Genomic DNA, 27626 nt, shown 5'->3' with positions numbered 1-27626 from the left:
AGTGAGTGAAGGCAACCATTCACGGTGGGCAGTGCCCTGGGAGAGGTCTGCCTCCAGCCAGGCCCACTGCCCCCATTCCCCAGTGCTCCCATCCCTGACTCCAGTGACCTGGCGGGGCCGTCTCTCCGCACGGCTCTCCGCCCGGCTGGGCCCAGCCCGTCATGCCACCACTAGACACCGGCCCAGGGCCCTGGGGAAGGTGCTTTCTGCGAAGCTAGCCAGCATTTAGGGACATCTCGGAGGTGATGGGAAGGGGAGCCAGGGTCTCCCGCCTCAGCCGCCCTCACAAGCACAGTCGGTACCCGCGGCGCCCAGGGTTTGAAGGCCGGGGCAGGAAGGCCGGGGCATGGGCGGGTGGCCGCTGGGGAAACGCGGATAACCCAGGGACAGCAGGATCGCGGGCCGCGGCGCACGCACGCGCACACGCGCGCGCCCGCGTCCCAAGGGCCCGGGCCCCGCCCCTGGCCGAACCGCCCCGCCCCCGGACTCCCTCCCTCCTTCCTTTTTCCGGACCCGCAAACAGGGGTCTGCGCTGGGCCTGGGGCGCCCCCTGCAGGCTGCGGGGGGAGCCGTAGCCAGGCCCCGCCCGCCAGGAACTTCCCCACCCCCACCCCCGCAGACCCGGGCCCGGCTGAGACCGGGGTCCTCAAGACGCGGCCCCTGGCTGCTTCCCCGGCGCGCGTGGTTGCCAAGGCGACTGGGCAGCGCCCCCCGCCTGCCCCCGGCGGGCGCGGGCCGGGCTGCGGTTGCCATGGCTGCGGGAGGCAAGGGGGCGCGCGGCCCGACGCCCCGCCCCGCCCCGGCGAGCCCCGCCCGCCCGGCCCGCCCTCCACGCCGCCTGCGCCGCCGCCGCCACCGCCGCCCAGCGCGGGGGCTGCGGGGCGCACCTCTGCGCGGACGGAGGCGAGGGGGCCGCATCAGGCCTGGAGCCGAGGCGGGGCCGGGTCGCCCCCGCCGCGCCCGCCCTCCCTCCCGCGATGCGGCGCTGAATCCCAGCATGGCCGGCCCGGGCCCCACCTTCCCGCTGCACCGGCTCGTCTGGGCGAACCGGCACCGCGAACTGGAGGCCGCGCTGCACAGCCGCCAGGTGAGACCCACCGGGCCCCCGGGCTGTCCTCTGCGCAGCCCGCTCAAAGCCGCGGTCTCCACCCTGGAGGCCGAAGCCCGGGTCGCTGCCCCTCTCGCTTGAGCCTCTGGCCTGGGCTTCCAGCGCCGGGCCTTGCCCCGCCCGTCTTGCCCGCTTCACACTGCATCCAACCCCCGAATTCGCGCCACACCACCCCTGAGCCAGGGTGAGCACGGCCAGCCTGGTTCTGGTCCCCAGGCCTCTCCACACTCTTGACATCTGCGGCTGCACCTCTCTCTGACCAGGCTGCTTGACCAGGGCCCACCGCCTGACCCCCGGCTCTCTTCCTGGGAAGGCAGGAGAGGTGGGCAGGCCTTCCCACCTGCTCCCTCCCCGCCCCCTCCACGAGGACGGAGGCTCCCCCCAGCCATTTCCATGGCCTGTTTGCTGTCTTAATTTCCCACCATGACCCCAGCCATGTTCAGCCCGGTGGCCTCCTTGCTTCTCTTGACTTGCCCTGTGCTGAGTGTCCCGTCTTCCCCAGCACGACATCGAACAGGAGGACCCCCGGGGGCGCACTCCCCTGGAGCTGGCTGTGTCCCTGGGGAACCTGGAGTCCGTGAGAGTCCTCCTTCGACACAATGCCAATGTGGGCAAAGAGAGCTGCCAGGGCTGGGCAGGTACTGCAGAGGGCAGAGGGGCCCCCCTGAGGCTGGCAGTGGGGTTGGTGCGTGGCAGTGAGTTGCCAGGCCTGGGGCCTTCCACGGAGCTGCCCTCAGCGGCCTGGTGCCCCCAGTCCTGCAGGAGGCAGTCAGCACTGGGGACCCCGAGATGGTACAGCTGGTGCTCCAGTATCGGGACTACCAGAGGGCCACACAGAGGCTGGCTGGCATTCCAGAACTACTCAACAAACTCCGCCAGGTACGGTTGGGCACGGGGGTGTGGCCGGACAGGAGGGGCGGGGAGCCCCGTCAAGGGTCAAGGGGCTGTGACAGACTGCATGGCAGTCCGGTCCCTCTGGTCACCCGCCACTCGCCACTCGCTTGGTCTGCGCAATAGGCTTTCCCATCACTGCCGACGACGTCCCTCTCTCTCTCAACCCCAGTCCAGGGTCATGTAGGAAAGAGGAGTCCCAGCCCACACGGGTGAGATGGGTGAGATGGGGGCCCTTAAGGAGGAAAGCCGTTGCCCACGTCAGGGGTCCCTGGTGCCAGAAATCTCCACGGAGCTTTAGATGTGGGCCTCCTGGTGAATGCCTGTTTCCTGGGGGGAGAGTTTCATCTGACGCAGTGGCTGCAGCCAGGTGCCCCGGAGTGCCTGTCGGTCCTCCTCAAGCGTGGGGGGGGGGCAGGCCCAGAGAGGGTCATTGTGCCCTCTTTACAGATGCGGACTCTGGGACCCAGGGGGGAGCGAGAACATCCCCCAGGGTCCCTCCGCAGGCCAGTGGCCAGGCGGAGACTGACCTCCAGGCTCCAGATACTAATAGTCTGTTTCTTCCGAGACCTTTTTAGGGCCCCGCTTCGCCCGTTTCCTGGGTGGGGTGTGGTTGTAGCGGGGGCGTAGCTGGGACACAGCACTTTGCGACTTGCCCACGGGCTGGACTCCCAGAGCGGGGCTGCAGATCAGGGGCTGCCTGGGCCCGCGGGTCCTCCGCGCCGGGCCCCCTCAGCCGCTCTTGGTCTATCTCAGGCTCCCGATTTCTACGTGGAGATGAAGTGGGAGTTCACCAGCTGGGGTGAGTGAGGACCTCTTGGCTTCCAGGGGCCTGAGGGGCAGGTGGAAATCTACGGGAGAGAACCACGGTGATCCCCGTCCTCCCGACAGTGCCCCTCGTGTCCAAGATGTGCCCGAGTGACGTGTACCGAGTGTGGAAGCGGGGGGAGAGCCTGCGGGTGGACACCAGTCTGCTGGGCTTCGAGCACATGACCTGGCAGCGCGGCAGGAGGAGCTTTATCTTCAAGGGCCGGGGTGAGCTCCGGGGGACTCCGGGGGACTCGCTGCGGGCGTGAGGCGGGCCACCGCCCTCCTGCTCCCGGACTCTCTCGTGGCCTGTGAGGACGGTGCTGTTCTTTCCCTCTGCTCTGTGGAAACGGAGGTTGAGGGGGGGCGGGGACCCCCCGGGGGGCGGGGGCCTGGCCCACTTAGCAGCCGGTGGCCACGGGCACCACGGTGGCCCTTTCCCCGCCGTCTGGGGCCTGGCACTGACTTGCGCCCCTCACGCACCCGTGCCGGTGGGCAGAGGCAGGAGCCTTGGTGATGGAAGTGGACCACGACCGGCAGGTGGTGCACACCGAGACGCTGGGGCTCGCCCTGCACGAGCCGGAAGCGCTGCTGGCCGCCATGCGACCCAGTGAGGAGCACGTGGCCAGCCGGCTCACCTCTCCTATCGTCTCCACGCACCTGGACACGCGCAATGTGGCCTTCGAGAGGTCAGTTGGGGCCCGGCCGCACCGTGGGCCCTGGCTCAGGCCTCTGGGTGGGTGAGCCGCCCACAGAGGCTGCTCAGGTTGGGGCAGGGGTCCCTGCAGGCCCCGCGTCCCACCCAGACCGCCTGCATGTCCCTTCGGGGCCCTGCACGTCTGTCCAGGGGCAGCTGTCTTCCTGGGGAGGAGGCCAGGTCAGGGAGCCCCAGCGTCTTGACTTCTGTCCTCGTGTGTCTTCCCATCACAAGGATTTTAGGCAGCTCTTTGCCCCAATGTGGGTTTCTCAGTAGTCTGGCAGTTTCTGGGCCAGAGTCCTTTGTGGGTAGCCTAGGAATCTGACCCTACCGGCCAGGCTGTTCTCTCCCTGACAACATATGTCCCAGTTCCTGGAACAGACTTCAGAAATACCTTTTTGAAAAACAAACAAACGAAACAAGCAAACAGCTCTATCGGAATATCATTTCATATCGTCAACAGTTCACCTACTGAAAGCGCGATTCAGTGGTCTTTAGTGTTTGCAGAAATGCCCCATCGCCACAGTCAGTTTCAAAACATTGTCGTCACCCCAAAAAGAAATCCTGTAGCTACCAGCTCCCTCGCCCTCACCCCCTTCCCCAGCCCTAGGCAACCACTGACTCACTTTCTCTGGAGATTTCCTGATTCTGGACCCTCCCCCGAGCGGAATCCTGTGCTAGTGGTCTCGTGTGACTTCTTTCCCTGAGAACGTTTTCAGACTTCACCTGTACTGTGCACCTGCTTCACTCCTTGGATTGCTGTCCATTGTGTGCCTCGCTCACATTTTAATTATTCACTCACCTACTGACGGACATCAGGATCGTTTCCACGTTTCGCCTTTATGAATGTTTCTGTAAATGTTCGTATACGAGGCTTTGTGTAGACGTGGTTTTCATTTCTCTCAGGTGTATACCGGGCAGTAGAATTGCTAGGTCATCTGGAAACCAGATGTTTAATTGCTTGAAGAACTGTCAGACTGTTTACCAAGGGGGCTGCAGCATTTTCCGTCCCCTCCCCGCCAGGGGACAAGGGTTCCATTTCCTTCGTGTCCTTACTGGCACTGGTGTCCATTTACTTATTTTTGGATTATAACCACCCTAGTGGGTGTGAGAAGGGGTATTTCGTCACACTGTGATTTGCATTTCCTTCATGATGAATAATGTGGAGAACCTTTTCATGTGCTCATTGGCCAATTATAGCTGGTTTTTGGGGGATGTGTCTATTCAGATCCTTTGCGCGTTTAAAAAATTGGGTTCTCTTTTTACCGTTGAGTTGCCAGAGTTCCTTGCATGTTCTAGATCCAAGTCCCTTCTCAGGTATATGATTCGCAAGTATTTTCTCCCGTTCTGTGGGCTGACTTTTCACTCTCTTGACTGTGTCCTTTGAACACTTTTAATTTTCGTGAAATACAATTTATGCATTTTTTTTTCCTCTCGTCGCCTGTTCCTCCGGCATCCTATCTAATAATATTTTGTCAAATCTAGAGTCACAAAGATTTCTCCTATGTTTTTTTCTGAGAGCTTTATAGGTTTAGCTCTTACATTTTGGTCTTTGACCCACTTTGAATTAACGTGTGTGTATGGTGTGACGAAAGGGTCCGACTTCATTGTTTTGCGGGTGGACCCGCTTGTCCCAGCACCGTGTGTGCAAAAGACTGCTCCCTCTCATTGAATGGGCTTGGCACACTTATGGCAGATCAGGCGACCGTAGATGTGCGGGTTTATTTCTGGTCTCTAAGTTCTAGTCCGTCAACCTATATGTCGGTCCTTGTGCTAGTACCACACCATCTTAGTAAGTGTTCCTTATGGTAAGTTTGGAAATCGGAAAGTGTGAGCATTTTGACTTTGTTCTTCTTGCTCAGGATTATTTTGGGTATTCCGGGTCCCTTGCAATTTCATAGGAATTCCAGATCCATTTTGTCAGTTTCTACCAAGAAGTTGCCACGTGGGATTTTTTTTTTTTTTTAAGATTTTATTTATTTATTTGAGAGACAGAGATCACAAGTCGGTGCGGGGTTCGGGGGGCGGGAAGCAGGCTCCCTGCTGAGCAGAGACCCCCCGATGCGGGGCTCGATCCCAGGACCCTGGGATCATGACCTGAGCTGAAGGCAGAGGCTTTAACTCACTGAGCCACCCAGGCGCCCCACCAGGTGGGATCAAACCAGGGTTTGCGTTGAATCTGTGACTCAGTTTGGGGCGTGCTGTCCTCTTGGCAATGTTGAGTGTCCTCTCCCAAGACCGTGTGATCATTTCCCACTTACTTAGGTCTTTCATTTTTTTCTCAATGTTGTCATTTAGAGTTCTAAATTTCCCTCTAACCACTGCTTTCGCTGCATCCCACAAGTTTTGAGTATTGTATCTTTACTTCCACTTCTCTCAAAGCATTTTCTGATTTCTCTTTTGGTTTATTCATTGACCCTTGGGGTTTTTTTTTAGGAGTGCGTTTACTTTCTACACATTTGTGAGTTTCCCAGATCTTTATTCTTTTATTGGTTTCTTATTTCATTCTCTCGCATTTGGAGAACATACTTTGTATGACTTTTCTCCTTTCAGTTTTGTCGAGGCTTCTTTTATGGCCTAGCACGTGGTCCATCCCGAAGAACGTTCCACGTGCCCCTGAGAAGAATGTGTGTTCTGTTCTTCTTGGGTGGAGTGTTCTAAGAAAGTCTGTTAAGTCTGGTTTACAGGGTTGTTCAAGTCTTCTGTTTCCTTGTTGATCTTTTGTCTCCTTGTCCTAACCATGATCAAAAGTGGGGTATTGATGTCTCGCAACCAGTATCGTTGATTCAGACAGATTTTTATTTTTCACTTTTTATTCTGGGAAACTTCAAACACGTGTGAAAGAAGAGAGAATAGGATGTCCTCATCGCCCAACTTTAACACTTACAGATGTTCTGTCAATCTTGTTGAATCTGTCCTTCCTTGCTTTTTTCCTTTTTTTCTCTGGACTACTTTTATTTTTAGAGAGGGAGTGAGAGGTGGGGGAAGGGCAGAGAGCGAGAGAATCTTAAGCAGGCTTCGTGCCCACTGTGGAGCCCAATATGGGACTCAGTCTCATGACCCTGAGATCATGACTGCAGCCAAAATCAAGAGTTGGACGCTCAGCTGACGGAACCCCCCAGGTGCCCCTTTCCTGGACTTTTTTTTTTTTTAAGATTTTATTTATTTATTTGACAGAGATCACAAGAAGCCAGAGAGGCAGGCAGAGAGAGAGAGGAAGAAGCAGGCTCCCCACCGAGCAGAGAGCCCGATGGGGGGCTCAATCCCAGGACCCTGAGATCATGACCTGAGCTGAAGGCAGAGGCTTAACCCACTGAGCCACCCAGGCGCCCCTGGACTTTTTTTCTTTTTAAGATTTTATTTCCTTGAGAGAGAGAATGAGAGAGAGCACAGGTTGGGGGGAGGGGCAGAGGGAGAAGGACAGGCAGACCCCCAGTGAGCAGGGCTCGATCCCAGGACCTCAGGACCTTGACCTGAGCCAAAATCAGATGCTTAACCCACGGAGGCACCCCGGCGCCCCTTCCCTGGACTATTTTTAAAGCACCTCCCAGATGTCCCGTCACTTTAACAGTAAATGCTTCTGCACATGACTCTAACCGATCAGGAGGTTTATAAAGCCAGCCCCAACGCCATTATCACGCCTACCGAAGTTACTGATAATTCCTCAGTACCATTTAGTGCCCAGTCCCTGTTCGAGTGTCCCCACTGTCCAGGCATCCTCTGCAAGGCCCTTGCGTTTCACAGTGGGAAGGCGAATTGGAAGGGGTCTCTGGAAGGGAAGATGCTGGCTAGGGTCGAGGGGCACCGGCCCTCACGAGCTCCTGTTTGGTCTGTTGCAGGAACAAATGTGGTATCTGGGGCTGGCGGTCTGAGAAGATGGAAACCGTTAGCGGCTACGAGGCCAAGGCAGGAGAGGCTAGTGGTGGGGGCTGGGGTAGGAGACGAGGCCCAGGAGCTCCCCCGCTTCTCCACATCCACCCACGTGGAGGAGAGACAGCGCAGCCCGTGGGCTCTGGGAGCCCGGTGCAGCCGTGGGAACTCAGGGGGGCCCGAGTGCCCAGGCCCCACCGAGCACGTTAGGGATCACCCCAGCACGGGCCCTGACCCCGGTTTCCGAGATGACACGAGGAGTGCTTTCCCCTCACGACTGAGTCCCCACGGTTCAGAGCTGCCGCCTCCTCCGTAGTGGGGGGCGAGAGCCTGTCTGTCCCTGCAGAGAGGAGGACGTGGGTCCTGCACTGGTGAGGCTGAGTGTGGGGAACAGGCTCTGAGCCCTCAGCTTCCGCCGTGTCCCCCCTGCTCCCCAGGTATACAGTGCCACCAACGTGGAGCTGGTGACACGCACCCGCACGGAGCACCTCTCGGACCAGGACAAGTCGAGGAGCAAAGGTAAACCCAGGTGCGCCTGCCTGCTGCCTCACGCCGCATGCTGGGGTCCCTGGTCTGGGGTCGGGGCCGCAACCTCTGGGACAAGCTGGGAGGCCTCCCCGTTCCCATGTGTTCTGTCTCCCACCCGACAGGAGGCTCCCAGAGTGGATGGGGGGGTGGGGGAGGGGACAGTCTGGGGGCAGTGGCCCAAAGTCTCCTCATGGGCTCCCACCCTTTCTCCTTAGGAGGGAAGACTCCATTCCAGTCCTTCCTCGGGATGGCCCAGCAGCACTCCTCCCACAGTGGGGTGAGCCAGGCCCGGGGTGGGGGGGACACCACGGGCAGGGCGCCACTGGGCGGGGCCAGGCAGGCACCCTCCTGAACACTGAGTGTGGTCGTGGGGCCCTCCCAGGCTTCTGTGCAACAGGCCGCCAGCCCCACCAACCCCACAGCCATTTCCCCCAGTGAATACTTCGATCCCAACTTCAGCCTGGAGTCGAGAAACATCGGCCGCCCCATTGAGATGTCCAGCAAAGTGCAGAGGTGAGGCCTTGCAGCTGGCTTGGGGACTTCCCTCAGGGATGGGGACCCTGGCATGGTCCCCCTGAGCCCTTACAGACTCCTGTCACACATGGGGCCCACCAGAGTGGGGGGACCCACTCACCCAGCCGGCTTCCTGCTAGGTTCTCCTCCTTGGGGACAGGGGTCAAGTCTGCTTATCTACGGTTGTTGGCACCCAGCTCAGGGCTGGGCCCAGAGGACTGGTTACACTTCTTCGGCGAATGAATGAATGAATGGGCAGGCAGCACCACCCCCCATTTATGGTTCTCTGTTCAGTGCCAGCTTGGGGCGGAGGGAAGGGGCTCACAGCTGTACCGTCTCCTGACTCTGTGGCCCCAGGAAATGTCTTCCCCTCCAAGAGTCTGTTCGCCTCCTCAGTAGAATAACAGTCACACTTGGCCGCCACCTGCTCACCAGGGCACTGGGAGGATCTGAGGAGCCATGACGTAGAGCTTACGATGGGCCCAGCACTGTCCCAGGGGCTACGGGTGGACTCAGCCACTGAGTGGCAGAGTGGAGCTTCAGACCCTGTAGTCCTGGCCTCTGGGCTTTGCTGGACCCCAAATACGGCAGATGTGAGGTGCTGGGTGTCTGTGGGCCGAGGAGGAGGAGGATGGGGCTTTGGAGGAGGCCCTGACTGAAGCCAGTAGCCCGGCCCTGCCCGCCTCATCCAGACGAGCTGAGGCTCCCATAGGCCCCAGCCTGGGCTCAGGGTCGCACCCTGGGGGGACGGCTTGGTCAGTAGGACCAGAAGGACATAAGCTCCCGGGGGAGGCAGGTGGGGACAGCTGAGCAGACAGGAGGCCAGCTCAGGCTTGGCAGAGGTCGTGAGCAAAGCAGGTGTCCAGGGTGAGTGAGTCTTAGCAGACCGGCCACCAGAGGTTCCTTGACATCCTGTACAGGTTCAAGGCCACGCTGTGGCTGAGTGAGGAGCACCCGCTCTCCCTGGGTGACCAGGTGACACCCATCATTGACCTGATGGCCATCAGCAACGCCCACTTTGCCAAGCTGCGTGACTTCATCACCCTGCGCCTCCCCCCTGGCTTCCCGGTCAAGATTGGTGAGGCCCGGCCTGCAGCCCCAGGGGCAGGGGGCGGCCGCTGGCCCCGGTGGCTCAGTAGCTCAGGCTCACTGCCTCCTCACAGAGATTCCCCTCTTCCACGTGCTCAACGCCCGCATCACCTTCAGCAACCTGTGTGGCTGCGACGAGCCCCTGAGCTCCGTGTGGGTGCCGTCCTCCGGCTCCGGCGGCCCGGGATCAGGTACCTGCGCGGCAGGGAGGCCGCCCCGCTCCCCTGGGCCCCGAGCCCCGGGGCTGAGTGCAGCCCTCCTCCTGCACAGGGAGCCCTTTCCCGTGCGAGGTGGACCCCGCCGTGTTTGAGGTGCCCGAGGGGTACAGCGTGCTGGGCGCGGAGCGCAGCGAGCCCCTCCGCGACGAGGACGACGACCTGCTGCAGTTTGCCATCCGGCAGAGCCTGCTGGAGGCGGGCGCAGAGGCCGAGCAGGTGGGACGCGGGCAGGCCCAGCCCGCCTGGGTGCTGGCAGGGGCGGCCGGCGTGACAGCTCCGGGCTTCGTCTGCCGTAGGTGACCGTCTGGGAAGCGCTGACCAACACCCGGCCCGGTGCTCCTGCCCACGCCGCCGCTTACGAGGAGCAGCTTCAGCTGGAGCGGTGAGGCCCTCCAGGACCTACCAGGACGATGTCTCGGCCTGTCCTTCCCCGAGGAGCCTGCCATCGGGGGCGCTCCTTGGCTGGTGGCGGTGGGGAGTGGGGAGGCTCGGGTCCCGGGACCCCATGCCCTCTTCAGGGCCGCCCTCCGTGAGCAGTGCTGCCTACCACCGAAGGGAGCATGATGATGGGGGAGACCGGGCCCCTCACCCCGCGTCCCAGCCACCCTGTCCTTGCCCTTGTACAACCTCCACAGCCGTGACCCTGCCCTTAGCCTTTTTCCCCAGCCCCAGTGCTCACTCGTCTGCCCTCCCTCTCACGCCTTGTCTGGCAGGGCCCTCCAGGAAAGCCTGCGGATGTCCACAGAGCCCAGTGGCCCAGAATCCCCTCACAGGACACCCCCGGCCCCCGCCCCCCCAAGCTTTGAGGAACAGCTTCGCCTGGCCCTGGAGTTGTCCTCGAGGGAGCAGGAGGAGCGGGAACGACGGGGCCAGCAGGAGGAGGAGGACTTAGAGAGGATCCTGCAGCTCTCGCTCACCGAGCACTGAGCACTGAACACCGAGCCCCTGGGAGGGCTGTCTGGGCTGCTCCCCACCTGCTTTTGTAACTTATTTATTTATAAACTCTCTGCTGCTGAGCTTGGGGCCTGGAGCCCTGGAGGTGGGCCTGCAGTGGAGACCTAGGTGGCAATAAAGAGACTTTCAGCAGCAGACTTACTCTGCTCCACGGGGAGGCGGGGGTGGGGGGGTGGGGGGGTCACACTGAGGGGAGATGCTGTGGGCAATGGCCGCAGACCTGGGTTTGAATCCTGGCTGTGGCTCCTTTAGTGTCTCTGAGCCTCAGTTTCCTCAGCTGTAAAATGAGGCCCTACCCACTCCCCAGGGCTGTTGCGAGGGTGAAATGAACCCATGTAGGTTAAGTCCCTCCCAGAGTCGGTGCTCGATAAACCTCAATTCCCTGGAACCTGTTGCACCCCCCCCACCCCCCGTCAGAGACCCAGGTTCCTCCTCTGACTCCCCGGGTCTTTCCCAGAATCCACCTGTGCTCCTGTCCAAGATGGGGAGGGGCGGGGCCTCCAGACTAGCCCCAGCCAGCTGGGAGGAGCCCCTGCGCCCCAGGCCTGGGTTCCTGCACTGACCCCAGCATTTTCTATCCGATTGATTTCGGACAAGTCACTTCCCTCTGCTGCAGCTCAGCCCCGCTTACCTCCGAGGTGGCCCTGGGGGTCCCCCGTGAGCTGCGAGGGTTATAGCTCTCCACGCCGCCTGATTCCCCCTGAAGCTCTGCATGTCTTCCAATGATTCGTGCACAGAGTGGAAGCAGGAGGGCCAATCAGCAAGGAGAAATAATTTTGGGGTGCCCCCCCAACTTAAGACTCACTGTGTTTGATCCTCTCCAAGACCTGTGTCCCCAGCCCCGCCTCCCTGGGACCCATCTCTTCTAGGTAATAGCGCGGTTGAGGTCCAAAGCAGAACTCAGGTGACCTAAGTGGGCGGAGCCGGGAGGGCAGGGGCTGGGGCGCCTCCCGGGAGGAGGGACCAGCCCCAGAACGAAGCCGGCAAGTTGCGGGACCTCTGGACACTTCCCTCCGGCAGCCCTCCGCACCTGCGCCCCGCCCCGGGTCCGCCCCCAATGTCTCCGGGGGCGGGGGCGAGGCGACCCAACCGGAGGAGTCGGGAAGGGAGGGGCGGCGGCCGCTCCGTGCTGGCTCCGCAGGCCGGGCTGGACGAGTGTCTGGCCCTTTAAGGGCCGCCCCCGAGGAGGTGCCAGGCCCTGGTGGCTCCGGTCTCTCCTTCCTGGTCCTGCGGGGCAGGGACTGTCGGTAGAGCTGTGGGAGGGCAAAGTGCCCGGACCGGCCCAGGTGTCCCCCCACCAGGCCCCATGGCCCTGGTCACCGTGAGCCGCTCACCCCCGGCCAGCGGCCACTCCACGCCTGTGGGGCCCACGGTAAGTCTGGCTTTGCCGTGGTCCGGCCCACGCAGTTGACTGCCAGCTGGGCCTGGGGGAGCATGTCCTGCCCACTGCCAGTCTCCCCTTGAACCTGGGGCTGCAGGGAGGGGGACCCCAAGGTTCATGCTGGAGGGGACTGGGAGGGGGTCTTGAGGCTCCCAGGAACTCAGACCAAAGATCTGGAGCCCCAGAGCGCGAGCCCAGACAGCAGAGGCCCTGCCCACTGCCAGGCCCAGATCTGGGCCAACCCCTTGGACACCTCCAACACCCCCACCCACTCTCACCCCACGCTGCCCTACCTGGACCTGGGCCCAGGCTCCCCCAGTGCCTCCTGGTGGGGAGTGGACTGGAGTGGACTGGAATGGGAAGGGATCTGACACCTTCCCTGGTTCCAGTCCTTAGTTGTGGGGGGAGGTGATCCCACCCCTCCCCCCAGTAGCCCTGAGAGCAGAGAGGAGAGTCCTTGCCACTGCCTGCCTCACTCTGCCCTGGGGGCCGCTTTCTCAGCAGGACCAGGCATCCAGGCGGAGAAGCCGGCTCCAGAGAAGGTGAGCTCTTCTCCCCGACACAGACACCCACGTCCAGCTGCCAGGCTTGGCCACGGCCACCTTGGAGGACTTACAGCCAAAGCCAACTACTGACTGTGTGGGGCAGTGTTGTCAGCGGGCACGGCTGGTGGGCGCAGTCGGCTTGCAGCCCTCACCTGGCTGCTTTTGCTTCCATCTCCCCCCTGGTCACCACCATCCTGGACCCCAGCTCAGGCCTAGTCACAAACCAAAGGTCAGGTTGAGACAGCAGGGCTCGAGGACTCCTGGGTCACCACCAAGTGTGCAGCATCTCCCGAGTTAGGCAGGTGTGAAGAGAAAGGGAGCAACCCTTGCCCCGCCCCCCACCTTAGTCAAGTGGGTTGAGAGCCTCCAAGACAGTAGTTCCCCAAACGGGGTGGCCTTGGCAGTTGGGAACTAGTTAGAAATGTACGTTCTCAGGCCTCCGCTCCAGACCTACTGACTCTCCAGGGATGGGCCCCAACTCCTGTTTTAAGAAGCCTGGTGGGTGATTCGGATGCACCTGTCCTGGGGGGTACGAGGGACCCTAATGGCTTACCTGGACCCTGCCAGGCAGAGCTTTGCCGTGCTCCGCGGGGCTGTCCTGAGACTCCAGGATGGAGAGGATGAGGGAGAAGCAGCTGAGGGTGGTCCCGAGGCGGTGGAGAGACCCCCAGGCGAAGAACACCCCCACGGGGACCAGACGGACGACGGGCACGGGCCCCAGAGCCCCAGGAAGCAGGAGCAGAGCCAGCACCTACATCTCATGGTGGAGCTGCTGAGGCCGCAGGACGACATCCGCCTGGTGAGGGGCGGCCCAGAGCCCCCTGAGAAGGGAGGAGAGCCTGCCCTTGGGTGGGAGGGCGAGGAGGGTGGAAGGGAGCTCGCCCGTGTGTCTGAGTGGGGAGCAGTAACAGGAGCCCCCAAACGCTGGCGAGCCTACCATCTCAGCTGGTCGGCTTGACGGGGCACAGTCAAGTCTTGGGGTCTCTGGCAGGGTGGGAATCGGTGGGGGGAGGTCTGTCCTGCTTGAGCCCGGTAGGGCCAGATTAGGGCCAAGAGCTGGGAATCACACAGACGGGGAACCCTCGCCAGCCCTTCCTGACCCCAGGATTTGTCCGAGTACCGAAGGCCTGGCCTGGCGCTCAGGAGGGCCTGCTGAGCCAGAGGGGGGCCAGGCACCGGGGGCCCCAGATGCGAGCCCGAGGACCAGCTCCCAGATGCCTGTGGGGCACCTCACTGTCTACTGCAAGGTGGGAAAAACGAAACTGGGAAAACAAAAGCAGACAGACTTTCTACAGGTGAATTTATTCCCCGGACACACCATCCTTTGTTGGGGATTGTGTCCTCAGTATTTCTGGGGTGAGAAACCTTTCTTGAATTGAATGACAGTGATGGCAAGTGAAGAGGTTTTTTTCCCTAAGCCTCCTTCCTAGGCAGAAATTGAAAATGGACAATGTCAGGCCCTTTTCCCCCCTTTTTCCATGCATATGCCCTTTAAGAAAAAAATCTTCTTAAACGTTTTGTGGGACTGTGAAATCCAAAAGGGGGGAATCGTCAGGTTCTAGCTACCAATCTGGTATCTGAGAAGAGGGGGGCCTGTTCTAGGTCCAGGTGTATGTCAGGCAGGGGTCGGGGGGGTGCAGGGTCTCCTTGGGCCCCTGTGACCCTGGGCTTCTCGTTCCCCATCTTCCCCAGGCAGCCCAGCTGGAGGCAGCCCGGCCCCCCCGGCTCCGCTACCTGCTGGTAGTTTCCACAAGAGAACACCTGCGCCGGGATGAGACCGTCCTCCTAGGGGTGGACTTCCCAGATAGCAGGTGGGAGCAGGGAGAGGATGGGAGGGGGGCGAGGAAGTGAGATGCTGGAGGACAATGGCTTTTCTTCTGTCCCCTGCCAGTTCTCCCAGCTGCACCCTGGGCCTGGTCTTGCCTCTCTGGAGTGACACCCAGGTGTACCTAGATGGAGATGGGTAAGAGGTGGCAACTGGGGGAGGAGAAGGGGGAGGAGAAGGGGGAGGGGTGGGGCCCTCAGGGTGACATGTGTGATGGGGCAGCTGGGCACTGGGGAGCAGAGGACGAACTCCGGGCTGGACATCTGGGATCTGGGTCTACTCATCCTTACCTTGGATTTGCTGTGTGATCCTAGGCTAGTTGCCTAGCTTCTCTGGGCCTTGGCTATCCCATATCTGGCAAATGGGGCTTATCTTGAAGCCTGGTGACTTGTACAGACCCTGAGGACCAGCCTCGGGGGTGGCTCATGGGCTGGCCTCTCAGGGCTCTGTCCCAGAGCCTGGGGTTCGGTCTCACCCCACCCCCATCTCCCTCAGGGGCTTCAGTGTGACGTCCGGTGGGCAAAGTCGAATCTTCAAGCCGATCTCCATCCAGACTATGTGGTGAGGGTTAGGATGGCCCCACTCTCACGCCGGCCTCCTCTTCTCAGAGATGGCCGAGGGTCTGGGGAGGGGTGGCAGGGAGGACGGCGTGACCCCGCCTCTCCCCGGTCCCAGGGCCACCCTCCAGGTGCTGCACCAGGCATGTGAGGCGGCTCTCGGCAGCGGCCTTGTGCCGGGGGGCAGCGCCCTGACCTGGGCTGGACACTACCAGGAGAGACTGAGCTCTGACCAAAGCTGCCTCAACGAGTGGATGGCTATGGCCGACCTGGAGTCCCTGCGGCCTCCCATCGCTGAGCCCGGCCGGTCAGTGCAGGGAGGGGAGGACAGGGAGGGTGCCGTGGCGGCGGGGGGCAGGGGGCCCTGGACTGACGGGCTCGGGCCCCCAGGCCCTCAGAGCAGGAGCAGATGGAGCGGGCGATCCGGGCTGAGCTGTGGGAGGTGCTGGACGCCAGCGACCTGGAGAGTGTCACTTCCAAAGAGGTGGGCTCCGTCGGGAGAGCGTGCGACTTGAGCTCGCTCGGGGTCATGAGTTCAAGCCCCATTTTGGGCGTAGAGCTTACTTCAAGAACAAACAAACAAACAAAACCACCAAAAAACCCAAAGAAGTGGGCTGGTGCCGGGGAAGGGGGAGGAACGGGGTGAGGAGGGAGCGCCCCCCCCCCCACCGCAGGGCAGGGGGAGGAGGCGTCTGATGCAGGCGGGTGTCCTCCAACTGGGGCAGAGCTTTCCTCTCTTCCTTCCCATCTTGCTTTCCTCCTGTCCCGAGCCAGTCCCCCATACCTGGCCTAGGCTCCTCTGCCTAGACGGGAGGTCAGGCTCTCTGAGGCCCCAGAGGGCAGGGTGGGGCGTCAGGGCACTTGCAAGGGACCCCCTGAGCCTCGGTGGCGCGCTGTGGCTCTGCCCGCAGATCCGCCAGGCCCTGGAGCTGCGCCTGGGCCAGCCGCTGCAGCAGTACCGCGACTTCATCGACAACCAGATGCTGCTGCTCATGGCCCAGCAAGACCGCGCCTCCCGCATCTTCCCGCACCTCTACCTGGTGAGCAGCAGCGGGAGGGGTGAGGCGTGAGGGTGGGCACGAGGGTGCTGCAAGCTGGGGGTATGGAGGACGACGCTGCCCTCCCTCCGCAGGGCTCTGAGTGGAATGCCGCGAACCTGGAGGAGCTGCAGAGAAACAGGTAGGGCTCTGAGCCCCTCGGGACGGTCCGCCTCCCTCGGGGGCTGCTGCCCCTGCAAGGCCTCCAGCCTGGGCCCACTCGCCCTCTGCACACTGTGAAGCCAGCCCCGGCCCCGGGGCCGCAGTCCCACAGGGAAGAGGGGCAGCCGGGCGTCCTGACAGCTTTTCCCAGGCAGGAAAGCGCCTCTCCATGGACCACGTCTCAGGGGAGGAGCGCCTGCCCCTCTCCTGGGGGACCTGGCCGCCTGCTCTCCTGGGTTCCTGCCATCTGCCCTCCGATTTCCCCGGAAGGTCCATGCGGTCTCAGCTTTACTCAAAGCTGTTCTCTGACCCCCTGACACCAGAGAGCTTAGCGCTGCGGTCAGCCCGGCCGCTGGCAGGACCAGAGGGGGCAACTCCAGCCCAGCAGGGCGACGGGATTCACTCGGGGTCACGGCCACCTCCTCTCCACCTGACCCTCCCAACCAGCCAGGCTACACCGGGTCTGCGGGCCGAAGGGCCTCGCGTGCCCCCACCCCCAGCCCGGCCCCGTCGGCCCGGCCCCGTCGGCCCGGCCTCACACCCTCCACCGGCCACCGCAGGGTCAGCCACATCTTGAACATGGCCCGCGAGATCGACAACTTCTACCCTGAGCGCTTCGTCTACCACAACGTGCGCCTCTGGGACGAGGAGTCAGCCCAGCTGCTGCCCCACTGGAAGGAGACCCACCGCTTCGTGGAGGCCGCCAGGTGGGGGCTCCCCCGGCCTCCTGCGGCTCCCCCCAGCCCAGCTCCAAGTGGTCCCCAGTGCCCTCAACTCCGTCTGGCCTTGCCGCCCCCCCACCCCCCGCCCTTCCCCGACACCGACTATGCCCGCCCCCACAGAGCGCAGGGCACCCGGGTGCTCGTCCACTGCAAGATGGGGGTCAGCCGCTCGGCCGCCACGGTGGTCGCTTACGCCATGAAGCAGTACGGCTGGAGCCTGGAGCAGGCCCTGCGCCACGTGCAGGAGCTCCGGCCCATCGCTCGCCCGAACCCCGGCTTTCTGCGCCAGCTGCAGACCTACCAGGGCATCCTGACCGCCAGGTTCGAGGGGGAGGCGGAGGGTGGGGGAGAGCGAGTAGTTGGGTGTCGAGGTTGGCCTTGAGGCTCAGGTGGCCACTGGGTCACTTACGGCTGACTCAGGGCCCGCTCCTTGCAGCCGGCAGAGCCACCTCTGGGAGCAGAAAGCAGGTGGGGCCTCCCCAGAGGAGCCCCTCGGCCCCGATGTCTCTACACCGTTCCCGCCTCTTCCGCCAGAGCCGGGGGGCGGTGGGGAGGTGAAGACTATGGGCCCGGAGGAGAGCCAGGCAGCCCCGAAAGAAGAGCCTGGGCCACGGCCCCGTATCAACCTCCGAGGGGTCATGAGGTCCATCAGCCTCCTGGAGCCTTCCTCGGAGCCGGAAAGCGCCTCAGGGGCCACTGACCTGCCCGAGGTGAGGCTGGGGGCAGGGAGGGGACAAAAGTAGGGGCAGGTGGGGGGAGGAAAGAGAGAGACCAGGACTGGGGCTCGGCTTCCCATGGGGTGCGCTCCCCCCCCGGCGGCTCTGTTCCGTCCCCTCGAAGCGGCCAAGGAGACCCAGAGGGGGCCAGTGAGCACGCTGCCCTCCACGGGAGCCGGAGAGCAGTGCTGGGGCCGGGGGCATCCGCGGCGGCTTCTGGGCCGAGCCAGCCCGGGGCTGGAGGCTGTGGGCGCTCTCGGCCTGATGAAAGGCTTCGTAAGGGCAGCGCTGCCCGGCCACCCTCCGCAGGCCGGGAGCGGGACGACAACTGCTGACCCCAGACAAGGGGGACGAGGCGATCTCGGCAGCCCCTCTCTAATCTGAGGGGCAGCCGACCCATCAGAGGGTGGGGTGCGGGGGGTCATGGCACCCACACAGCCAAGTGCTAGCCTCGGCAGTGGAGCTTCACAAGTAGAACAAGTAGAAGAGCAGAGGCTGGCTTTGACCGTAGGAAGCCAGACGCTGCCCTGCCACACACACACACACACACACACACAAGCATACACACAAGCACAAGCGCACACACACACACACAAGACCAGAGGCCAAGATGGCCCACCTGGAGGAAGGAGAGCTCGTCACAGAAGGTGGGAACATTTGGGAGAGGCTTCCTGGAGGAGGTGGCACTGGGTATGGATGGTTGATGGGTGAGGGTATGTGTTCCTAAAGGCAGAGTGTCTTCACCCGGCGCCTGGCTCAGAGCCCAGCACCTGAAGACCCTCAGGACTGGCTGGACAGAGGCAGAGGGGGCAGGGGGAGGAGGAGGAGGGCGCCTCAAGGATATGGCAGGAGTGGGGACACTCAGGAAGGCTTGTGCGGCCAGGAGGTTGTAGACAGGTGAAGGCCAAGAAGCAGGGACCGTGGGGCGGGCGTGCTGGCCTCTTGCTCATGGAAATGTGACCCGCGAGTAGCCCAGTCTCTGCGTTCACTTACCGTTCCACACCTGCCCCTTTCCGGGCTCTGTGCTCAATGCCCCCGCGCTGGAAAGACTTCTCAGTGGTCCTTCTTCTACTCTGACCCTCGCAGGTGTTTTCTTCAAATGAGTCTTCAGAGGAAGACCCTCCAGAGCGCTGCCCTCAGCTCTCAAAGGCCAAGGGAGGCAGGCGGGGCCACAAGGGGCCTTGGCCGGCCCTGAAGTCCCGCCAGTCTGTGGTCGCCCTCAACAGCGCCGCCCTGGTGGCCACCCGGACCCAGGCCTTCCAGGAGCAGGGGGAGGCTGCCAGTGCCTCAGCGCCCAGGCTCCGCGGGAAGGTGGTGAGGCAGGCCAGCGTGGATGGCAGTGGGGAGGAGGGCGAGGCCTGAGGCCTCACATATGCCCATGGCCCCCATGGCCCCCAAATCAAGGGGCCCACACACAGCTCCTGGGATGAGCATCCTTCACGCCTGCCAACCTGTCCACATTCCTTTTAGCCCCCCACCCAGGTGGCGCCAAGACCCCATCGTCACTACAGTCTCGGCGGCTACGGCCTTAAGTCTCAGACATATCCTCCTCTCCAAGGGCTCAAGACCTTCTTTGTCTATAATGGGGATGTGACAGAGAGACCCAAGATATCTTTGGGGGCAAGAACACCTTGCTTCATTCTCAGTCGCTGCCTGAAACATTCACTTGCAGCCACGATATGAAAACTGAGCTCCCCAGTGCCGAAAAGCCCCTGCTTCCTCCCTCACCCACTCCCATCTGCCTCACCACTGCCCCTTTCATTCCTGGGGCCCGCTAGGCCAGAGAACCAGTGGCCCTTAAAGGCAGAGAGTCGCCTCAGTCCCCAGGCCCGGAGGCTCTGAGGAGCGGGGAGCTGGCCCGCAGGTGGGGCTGGCGGGCCGGCCTCCCTCGCACAGGCCACAACCGGGGGGGGGGTCTTTTGCTGCTGCCCCCCACCCCCCAACTCCCCCACGGCACTGCGCTGGGTCACAGGACACCAGGCCAAAGAGAGTCTTCTTTTTGTCCTTTATGGCCTCTGGCCAGTTTTTCACAGTCTTAATGGTATCTGGCTTTGTACTTAGAAATAATAAACATTTTCATATTATTTTCACTTTTATGATAAAGCTGTCTGCCCGCGAGTCTGATCCTTCTCTGGTTACACGAGGAGTCTGGTCTCTCCTAGCTCATCGGGTCTCCTCCCAGCTCCCAGGTATCTTGTGACAGGCCTGTCTGCGGGAGCGGTAGGTTTGGGACGGAGTGGGAGGAGGAATGGGAGGAGAGGGGAGACCAGGGCTATCTCCCGCCTCTCCCAGGGCAGGACCTGGGTAAATGGTAGCTGCCCACGTGCTCCTCAGGCACGTTGGTAGGGGTGGGGTGGAGGGGACAAGCCTACACTGGGCAGCAGGTGCTTGGCTCTGTTGGGACAGCTGAAGGGAGTTACCCGTGAGAAAGCGGGAGCTGCCGACGCCTATCTGGACAGGACCAAGCCTGTTCCAGAAGCTACGGCTCCTTTTGGACACTTGATTATAGTTCTTTTTTTTTTTTTTTTTTAAGTTTTAATTTACTTAGGGGCTCCTGGGTGGCTCAATGGGTTAAAACCTCTGCCTTCGGCTTGGGTCATGAACTCAGGGTCCTGGGATCGAGCCCTGCATGGGGCTCTCTGCTCAGCAGGGAGCCTGCTTCCCTTCCTCTCTCTCTGCCTGCCTCTCTGCCTACTTGTGATCTCTGTCTGTCAAATAAATAAATAAAATCTTTAAAAAAATTTTTTTTAAATAAATAAATAAATAAATAAATAAATATTTTATTTATTTATTTGGTAGAGAGCACAAGTAGGCAGAGCGGCAGACAGAGGGGTAGGCAGAGGGAGAGAAACAGGCTCCCCGCTGAGCAGGGAGACCAGTGCAGGGCTTGATCTCAGGACCCCAGGACCATGACCTGAGCCGAGGGCAGAGCCTGACCGACTAAGCCACTGAGGAGCCCTTGGTGACAGTTCTTGAGCACATTTAGGGTCCCAAGAATCTTCCTCCTGCCACAATGCAACAGAGCCCGTCACTGCCAAGGGAGAAGTCCCCTCAACCGGCCCTCCCCTTCTAGGTACAGATTCCTTTTGGTCAGGTTTAGTGTTCAAGAAGAGTAAGTGGTCCTGTCTTTGTCACTTCTGTCCCCTCTTCCCAAGCTCATATTCTCTGTCCTATAACACACTACTTTGTTTGGGGTTGGGGTGGGCATGCAACTCCTTCTTTCAGAGCCGACTCGGAGGGAGGAGGTGGCACCAAATGTTCTCATTGATGGAGAACTCATGGCCCATTTTAAGGGTATTTCTCATCCAGATCCTGGAGGGACCCCAGCACTGCTCTAGCCCCGGAGCACCAAGGGGCAGGGAACCTGGGTTCTAGCCCTGGCTTTGCCACTGAGGTCACTCCACCTCCAGTCCCTGTTTCTTTTTGTAAAACAATGGGATTAGACCAGGAAATCCCTAAGTGCCCTGTCCCCCTTCCCACTCTGATATTTTAACAATATATGTCCTCTCTCTCTCTCTCGATATATATATTTTGTCCTCTATATATTGACAGAATTCACCCTCAACCTGTTCTGTAGAAGAGGAAGCATTTGCATCTATCTGTGGGTGACATGCCTAGTGACACAGGTGGGGTCCGGAGAAGCCAGTCTGATTCTTGGTCTGCTTGGCTGGTCAACCCTTCCGAGCGAGCTGCCTGCCATCCCATGGCCAGCCACGGGTCCCACGCAGACTGCCCTTTCAGTGGTCCTAAACCAGGCTAGGGTCAGGTAGGGTGACAGTGTCAAGAGGGAAGTCAAGGCCAGGCCCTGTCCTTCTGCAGCCTCTGCAGCTGGGAACGACGGTCCTACCATGAACTCTGAGCTCCGGAGCTGACCAGAATCTATGGAGGACTCCAAGAAGTAAGAATTCAGCACCCCAGAAAGCAAAAACTGCAGGGGAAACTGCGTCAGAAATGGAGACAGGGGCACCTGGCTGGCCGAGTCAGTAGAGTATCTGACTCTTGATCTCAGGGTGGCAAGTTCAAGCCCCACACTGGGTGTAGAAATTAGTTGGAAAAAAAAGCAGACAAATGATTAAGAAATACATATGCACACACACACACACACACACACACACACAGCTCACGCACATTGCTAAAGGGGCAAAAAAAAAAAAAAAAAAGTGTGTCCCTTTGATCTTATTTTCCAGTCCATCATAGACAACCCCTGTTACAGCTTCTTCCGAGTCCCTCCAAAGACATTCCATGCTTATGTCACCAAATATATTTATCTATTCTTTTAGAAACAAATTACAGCCTATCAACATTCCGCACTTTGAAAATTTTTTGCATATCAGTTCAGGAAGCTCTGCCTAATTTCTAGAATAATCATACGTATTCTTTTTCTTTTTTTTAAGATTTTATTTATTTATTTGGCAGGGGGTGGAGGGGAGAGCACAGAGGGAGAGTGGGAGGGAGACGCAGACTCCCCATTGAGCAGAGAGCTTGACCTGGAGCCCTCACTCAGGACCCTGAGATCATGACCTGAGCCAAAGGCAGACGCTTACCAGACTAGAGCCCCAGAAGCCCCAGAACATATTCTATTCAATGGACTCCACTATTTACTTAAGCGGTCATCTACTGAAGACCATTTAGGTTGTTCATGAATTTTCATTCCAAGTAATGCTTAGATTACTCCTGTATATACTTTCTGGTGCACACAAGAACGAAACCTGTAGGGCATATTTCTAGAGCTGCTGAAGCAAAGCCTATTTGTATTTAATTTTGAAAGGAGTTGCCTCATTTCCTTCCAAGAAGTTGCACCAGTGTACAGCGAATGGGAATGTCTGTCTGTGTCCTTAAAGGACTGTCCAGCCTACAACACTCCAATGCTATTTCCATTGAACCTAGCCACGCTCCCAGGAGACAGAGCAGGCATGATTATTACCACCTTTTTGGAAACAGTTAAGTGAGGCCCAGAGAAGTCACTAAGACTCTGATAAGGCCTGCAACAGAGCCTAAGTTTCTAGATCTCGGACCGGAGGCCCAACTCAGACGCGCAGGGCGGCTCCCGGGGACGCTCACCCAGGTTCACCGATTCACCTAGATTCACCCGTTCTGACAGAGGCCAGCAGGAGGGAGGGGCGGGAGGACCCCCACCCAGGGAATCCCAAGTCGGTCCCCAGCCGGGGCAGGAGTCCCCGGCAGGCGCCGGACCGGTCGCCCAGCCCAGGCGTGAACCCTCGGGCGGACAGCAGGTGCCTCCTAGGCCAGCTCCCACCTCCATGGAGTCCTCCCTCCGCCCGGCCCGCATCGGCCCGCCTAGGACCCGCCCGAGCCGGGGCGGCCCCTCCTCAGCACCAGATTTCAAAAGGGCAAAACGGTACGCGCCGAAGAGAGCGTGCCCTCGCCGCTTCACCCTGCGCCCCAGACGCCTCAGAGCCGCGGGTGCCAAGAGAAACTACCTTTCAGGCCTCCGCGGCCTCTCCTACGCCGGCAGCGCCCGCGCCGGGATTTGGGGATCGGGTCGGGGAGAAGGACCCAGAAGCTCAGAACCCACCGCGACGCTCCGGCGCCATCTGGCGTCCGTTCTGTTGGCCGCCGGGGGTAGCAGCCCGGAAACTACATTTCCCACCGTGCCTAGCGCGTCCGCGCAGGCGTGAAGAGCCTCTCTCGTTTCCATGGGAACCTCGCCCCGAGGGTCCCAGCTGCTTGACTCTGAGGACCGCGTGGCCGTTGCTCCCCCTCAGGTGCCCTCGAGCTAGGGGTCTGCAGAGGGGCAGAGCAGGGGGCTTGAGGGGAGGAAGCCAGGCGGCTCTGCCTCCCGGGACCAGCGCTCCCGAATTCTCGGCGTCCGGCCGGCCGCGCGCTCCCGGGGCCTCGACGTCCTGAGGCGAGGTGGCCCGGGGAGGCCTGGCTCGGCGAGGCCAGTGTCCGCCTCCGGCCCGCGCGGCCCCGCTCGCCTCGTGCCAGCGCCCGGTCCCCGGCCGAGAGCCCGCGCGCCGCCGACAGGTACTCCCGGGGCGCGGGCCGGGCGCGGCAGCCCGCGGGATGGTTGGCGCCGCCGCCGGGCGAGGAGGAGCGCCAGCCGGGCAGGACAGCGAGCGCGCCCGGGGCTGGATCCGGCTCTGCCCCTCACGGATCCGGACCCGGGGCCACCGCTCGGGGCTTCGGTGCCCCCCACCCCCCCCGTCCGTGCGGCCAGGGCTGGAATTCCGGGGCACCCTGCGATCGCGTCGCCGAGCAGCCTCCGGCTCTGCGCGACCCGGGGAACGAGCCCCTTCCTCTCTCCGAGCGCGTTTCCTCCGCTGTCACGGAGGGAGGTCGGGGCGGGTGATCCTTACGGTCTCTTCCTTAGGAGGTGGGGTCTTACCCGCTCGTGCAAGAAGAGGGAAAGGGAACTGGATGGTTTGAGCGACAATCTCAGCTCACGACCTGGAGTCAGAGAAGCTTGGGTGTGTGACTCTGGGCAAAGTCACTGCATCTCTCGAGCCTCGGTTTTTTCACTTGCAAAACGGCGGGTGATGATCGTGCCCCCTCAGGTGTCCAAGACTAAATGAGATAAAGTGTGTACGTTTTTGACCCCAGGCCCTCCCCTAGTGAAATCCCAGCCGTCATTTCTGAGACTCTGTAAACATTCCTTCACTACCATGAGACCTTTCCTAAATTTTGGAGTCACTTCCTCCGTTGATGGGCAAACCCATTCTCCTAGGAGGGATGGTTAAAGGCTGATTCCGATGGGGAATCAGCTGTGGATTTCCTCCCTCCAGCTGTGGTCTGGGTTCTATCCTTACCACGCAGCCTCTAGGGAGGGGGCAAAGCCCACACCACGCAGTGCAGAAGATGCTTTCCCTTCCCGAAGATTCCTAGAGGATGTGAGCACTCGCATGCTGCCATGCAGAGACAGCTGAATATTGAATTATATTTATGTAACATTTACATAGGACTGGATACACACGCAGAAGGAATACATCAGAGTCCTATGCCACTGGCTTTGAGTCGAAACTTTGTATTAATTGGGAAAACCCTAACAAGGAATTTTAAATTAGTGATAAAATGTATCATTTATTAAGTCTGGGAATTCCCAGTGGCTTCACAAACAAGGCTTCACTCATCCAACAGGCATCTTGATGTGGAAGCTAGGTGTTCCGCACGTTGTTTTTGACCGCCTGTTATGTACCTGGTTCGGTGTAGGGTCGTCCGAAGGATACAAAGATGTATAAAATGATCTTTGCCCTCAAGAAAAGTCTGTAGGGGTGCCTGGATGGCTTAGTGGTTAGGGGTCTGAGTCTTGATCTCAGGGTGGTGAGTTCGAGTCCCTCGTTGGGCTGCACACTGGGCATGGAGCCTACTTTAAAAAAAAAATTCTATAGAGAAGATCATTTGTGCCTACCAAACACAGACTGCAGGAGGGAAGTGATGTGTCATGAGACAGTACAGGTGTCTGCTGTGCACATTCAGAGGCAGGAGACCCCACTGCTAAGTGGCTGTGTTATGAGAGCAGCAGGGAGCAGACAGCATTTCAGCCGGGCTTTGGAGGATGTGGACGAGGTGCATGTGTGCAGAAGTCGGGCAAAGTTACTGCGGGCTCCCTTCTGGCAGCCCTTGGGGGAGAAATGTCTGGGGCCCTAACTGGATGTGAGGTCTTAGAAGGCAGGGACTGGGTTTGGTCAGTGTCTGACTCCCAGCATGGCATGCAGGCGCTGTTAGTGAAGGAACAAGGGCTGTGAGTTTCCTGCAGAGATGAGCCAAGGTGTGGTCTTTGTACTGTCCTGAGACCCGTTTATTGAGCTTCTGCGCTCTCTTAGAGATGTCCTTGTCGGGGAGGAGCGTGAATAGGCAGCTGATTGTGGGGCATGGGCTGTATTGGTGGCAGGTTTCGTATAGCAACTGGGAGCCCGGTGAATAGGGTCTCGTGAATGGGTAGGAGGGCGTGGGAGCCTTCGTCCCTGGGAGTGAGCCAAAGAGCCACAAGGGAAGGACACCGAGGCATGGCCTTGTGAAGTGGTCTTGAGGCCCAGCGATGGCTACTCCTCTGGGTCTGTTCTCGGCTCTTCTTTGTCTGTGGCCCTCTCTTCCCCAGAGAAATTTCTTGCCTATTTATGACCCACCTGGGGGTGGAAACCATGTCCACCGTGCCGAGGCCTGTGGCAGCTGCCAAGGAATGAAGCTGGCTTCAGCAGTGCCATCTTCAGGCTGACTTCTGGGCCCGTCCTTCTAGTCTGGGGCTGACCCTGTGCCAGGAGCAAGCCCTGGAGCTGACCACTTGGAACAGCTGCCCAGTGACCCCGGGGAGCAGAGGACTGCCTTAGGACCGGGGATCGAGGTGTCACTTGAGGACGGCGAAGCAGAGACTACTGAGAGGAGAATGGCTTGAGGACAGGGCAGACCCTCTCAGGGCCTACTTAGACTCCCCCCTGGGACCTTCTGTTGCTCACAAAGGGTGAAGTCATCCTCAGAATGAGGAAGCTGGGGGAAGTTTAAGTGGATGCAGCAAAGAAGGGACGGGGCGCCACTGACTGCCGATTTTGTCCCCAGCTGTGGGATGGCGCAGGACTTCTGGAGGCTACCGAAGCTCCTCTTCCTGAACGGGGGACCCAAAGCGAGCTGTGACCTTGTCTCCCGGGCAGCCTGTGCTCCCAACGCTGGAGTCCTGGTCTTCCTCTCCGTCCTGTCCCTCCGGTTCGCCCCCACTCCACCGGCCACAGGTAAGTGCCTGCTGGGTGTGCCAGCATTCCTGCATTGCTAAGTGCCACGTAAAGCTTTAATAAGTCTAGAACCTGGTGCTGGAGAGGAGGTGGTGCTCAGCGCCTACCGTGGAGGCCTCCGTCAGCCTGCTTCAGGGGAACGCTGGTCCTTTACAGCAGCCGGCGAGTCTCACATTATGACTTCCCCTTTCCCACCTACGGGATCTGAGTTTTTAGGTTATAGACCAAAGAGCCAAATGGTGGTATTGAGACCAGCGATCTTTCCACTGCCTTGGCTGTCCCCGAAGGGCTGCCATCTGCCTCCTGGTAAGGTCATGGTCATAGGCTAACCTGAAAGTAGACCTGTATTCTGCTTCCTTCCCATTTCGGCCAGCGTTCCTTACCCATTTTCCTCAGTGTTCCAGCCTGGCCCAGCTGCTCTCTGTTACCAGATGTACTTGGCCCGAGTCTCTCGCTGTCCTGCCCTCTCTAGACACCGCCTTGTTCCTACGGCAGCATGTTGCAGCGGAGAGCTGGCGCTCTGCCCCCTCCTCTGCCAGATCTCCCTACTCCCGGGCGGCCGCCCCGGGTCACTGGGATGCTCTAGGGGATCCTGTGTCTGGGCCCGACACGGGATGGCATGCCTGGCCGCCGCTCCATGAGCCTCAGAGGTGAAGATAGAGAGGGAGCTGTGGCAGAAAGGGGCGCGGGGGACAAGCCAGGATGCAAGCAAGGCCCCACGTGCCGGCCTCGCTCATGTCAGACATAATTGTGGGGGTGGGCAGCAGGTTGGGGAAAGGAGGATGCTTCTCGAGGCCAGAGAGACAGAGCTGATTGTATGGACCCCACAGAGTGTATGTGGCCTGGGAAGGCGTGGAACTGGGCGAGGGTGCTCGGGGCACAGCTGATGGTCCACCCCAGCGGCTCTCACGGCCGCGCCGCTCATTTCTGGGTTTGGTGGACTGACTCCCATCTGCCGAAGGCCTCAGGAGACCTTCACAGCTGTGGCGTGAACTATATTGATAAGCTTGTGTCCCATCACCACTATCCATTTCCAGAACTTTTTCATCAAACATCCCATCCGCCCTGGTAATTTCTAGTTTGTTTTTCTTCCTTCCTTCCTTCTTTTCTTTTCTTTCTTTCTTTCCTTTTTTCTTCCTTTCTTTCTTAGATTTACTTATTATTTTAGAGAGAGCAAGAGAAACGGAGAGAACATGCTTGAGTAGGGGGAGGGGCAGAAGGAGGGAGAGAGAGAGAAACGGATTCCCTGCTGAGCCCCGAGCCGGTGTGGGGCTTGGAACCAAAGTCAAGAGTCCGACACTCAGCCAACTGAGCCACCCAGG

The 27626-nt window shown here is 60.2% G+C and overlaps 2 protein-coding genes across 2 annotated transcripts; both read left to right on the top strand.

Moving 5' to 3' along the window:
- The first annotated feature begins 860 nt into the window (after positions 1 to 860).
- Positions 861 to 10811, top strand: ANKRD13D (ankyrin repeat domain 13D). The gene is made up of 15 exons (XM_080817100.1): positions 861 to 1087; positions 1611 to 1746; positions 1863 to 1987; positions 2756 to 2801; positions 2891 to 3034; positions 3306 to 3495; positions 7343 to 7409; positions 7811 to 7892; positions 8117 to 8178; positions 8284 to 8414; positions 9335 to 9492; positions 9578 to 9694; positions 9774 to 9937; positions 10018 to 10103; positions 10435 to 10811. The coding sequence occupies exons 1-15, from the start codon at positions 998 to 1000 to the stop codon at positions 10646 to 10648; spliced, it is 1812 nt and encodes a 603-aa protein (XP_080673226.1). The 5' UTR covers positions 861 to 997; the 3' UTR covers positions 10649 to 10811.
- A 1099-nt stretch (positions 10812 to 11910) lies between these two features.
- On the top strand, positions 11911 to 19704 carry SSH3 (slingshot protein phosphatase 3). The gene is made up of 14 exons (XM_080817058.1): positions 11911 to 12047; positions 12558 to 12598; positions 13169 to 13400; positions 14294 to 14412; positions 14493 to 14564; positions 14922 to 14987; positions 15102 to 15290; positions 15374 to 15467; positions 15895 to 16023; positions 16116 to 16162; positions 16743 to 16889; positions 17025 to 17225; positions 17341 to 17614; positions 18707 to 19704. The coding sequence occupies exons 1-14, from the start codon at positions 11982 to 11984 to the stop codon at positions 18980 to 18982; spliced, it is 1953 nt and encodes a 650-aa protein (XP_080673184.1). The 5' UTR covers positions 11911 to 11981; the 3' UTR covers positions 18983 to 19704.
- Positions 19705 to 27626: the final 7922 nt, after the last annotated feature.

This window comes from Martes martes (assembly GCF_963455335.1).
Source record: "Martes martes genome assembly, chromosome: 10".
Classification (NCBI taxonomy): domain Eukaryota; kingdom Metazoa; phylum Chordata; class Mammalia; order Carnivora; family Mustelidae; genus Martes; species Martes martes.
This window is presented reverse-complemented; position numbering and strand designations above follow the sequence as displayed.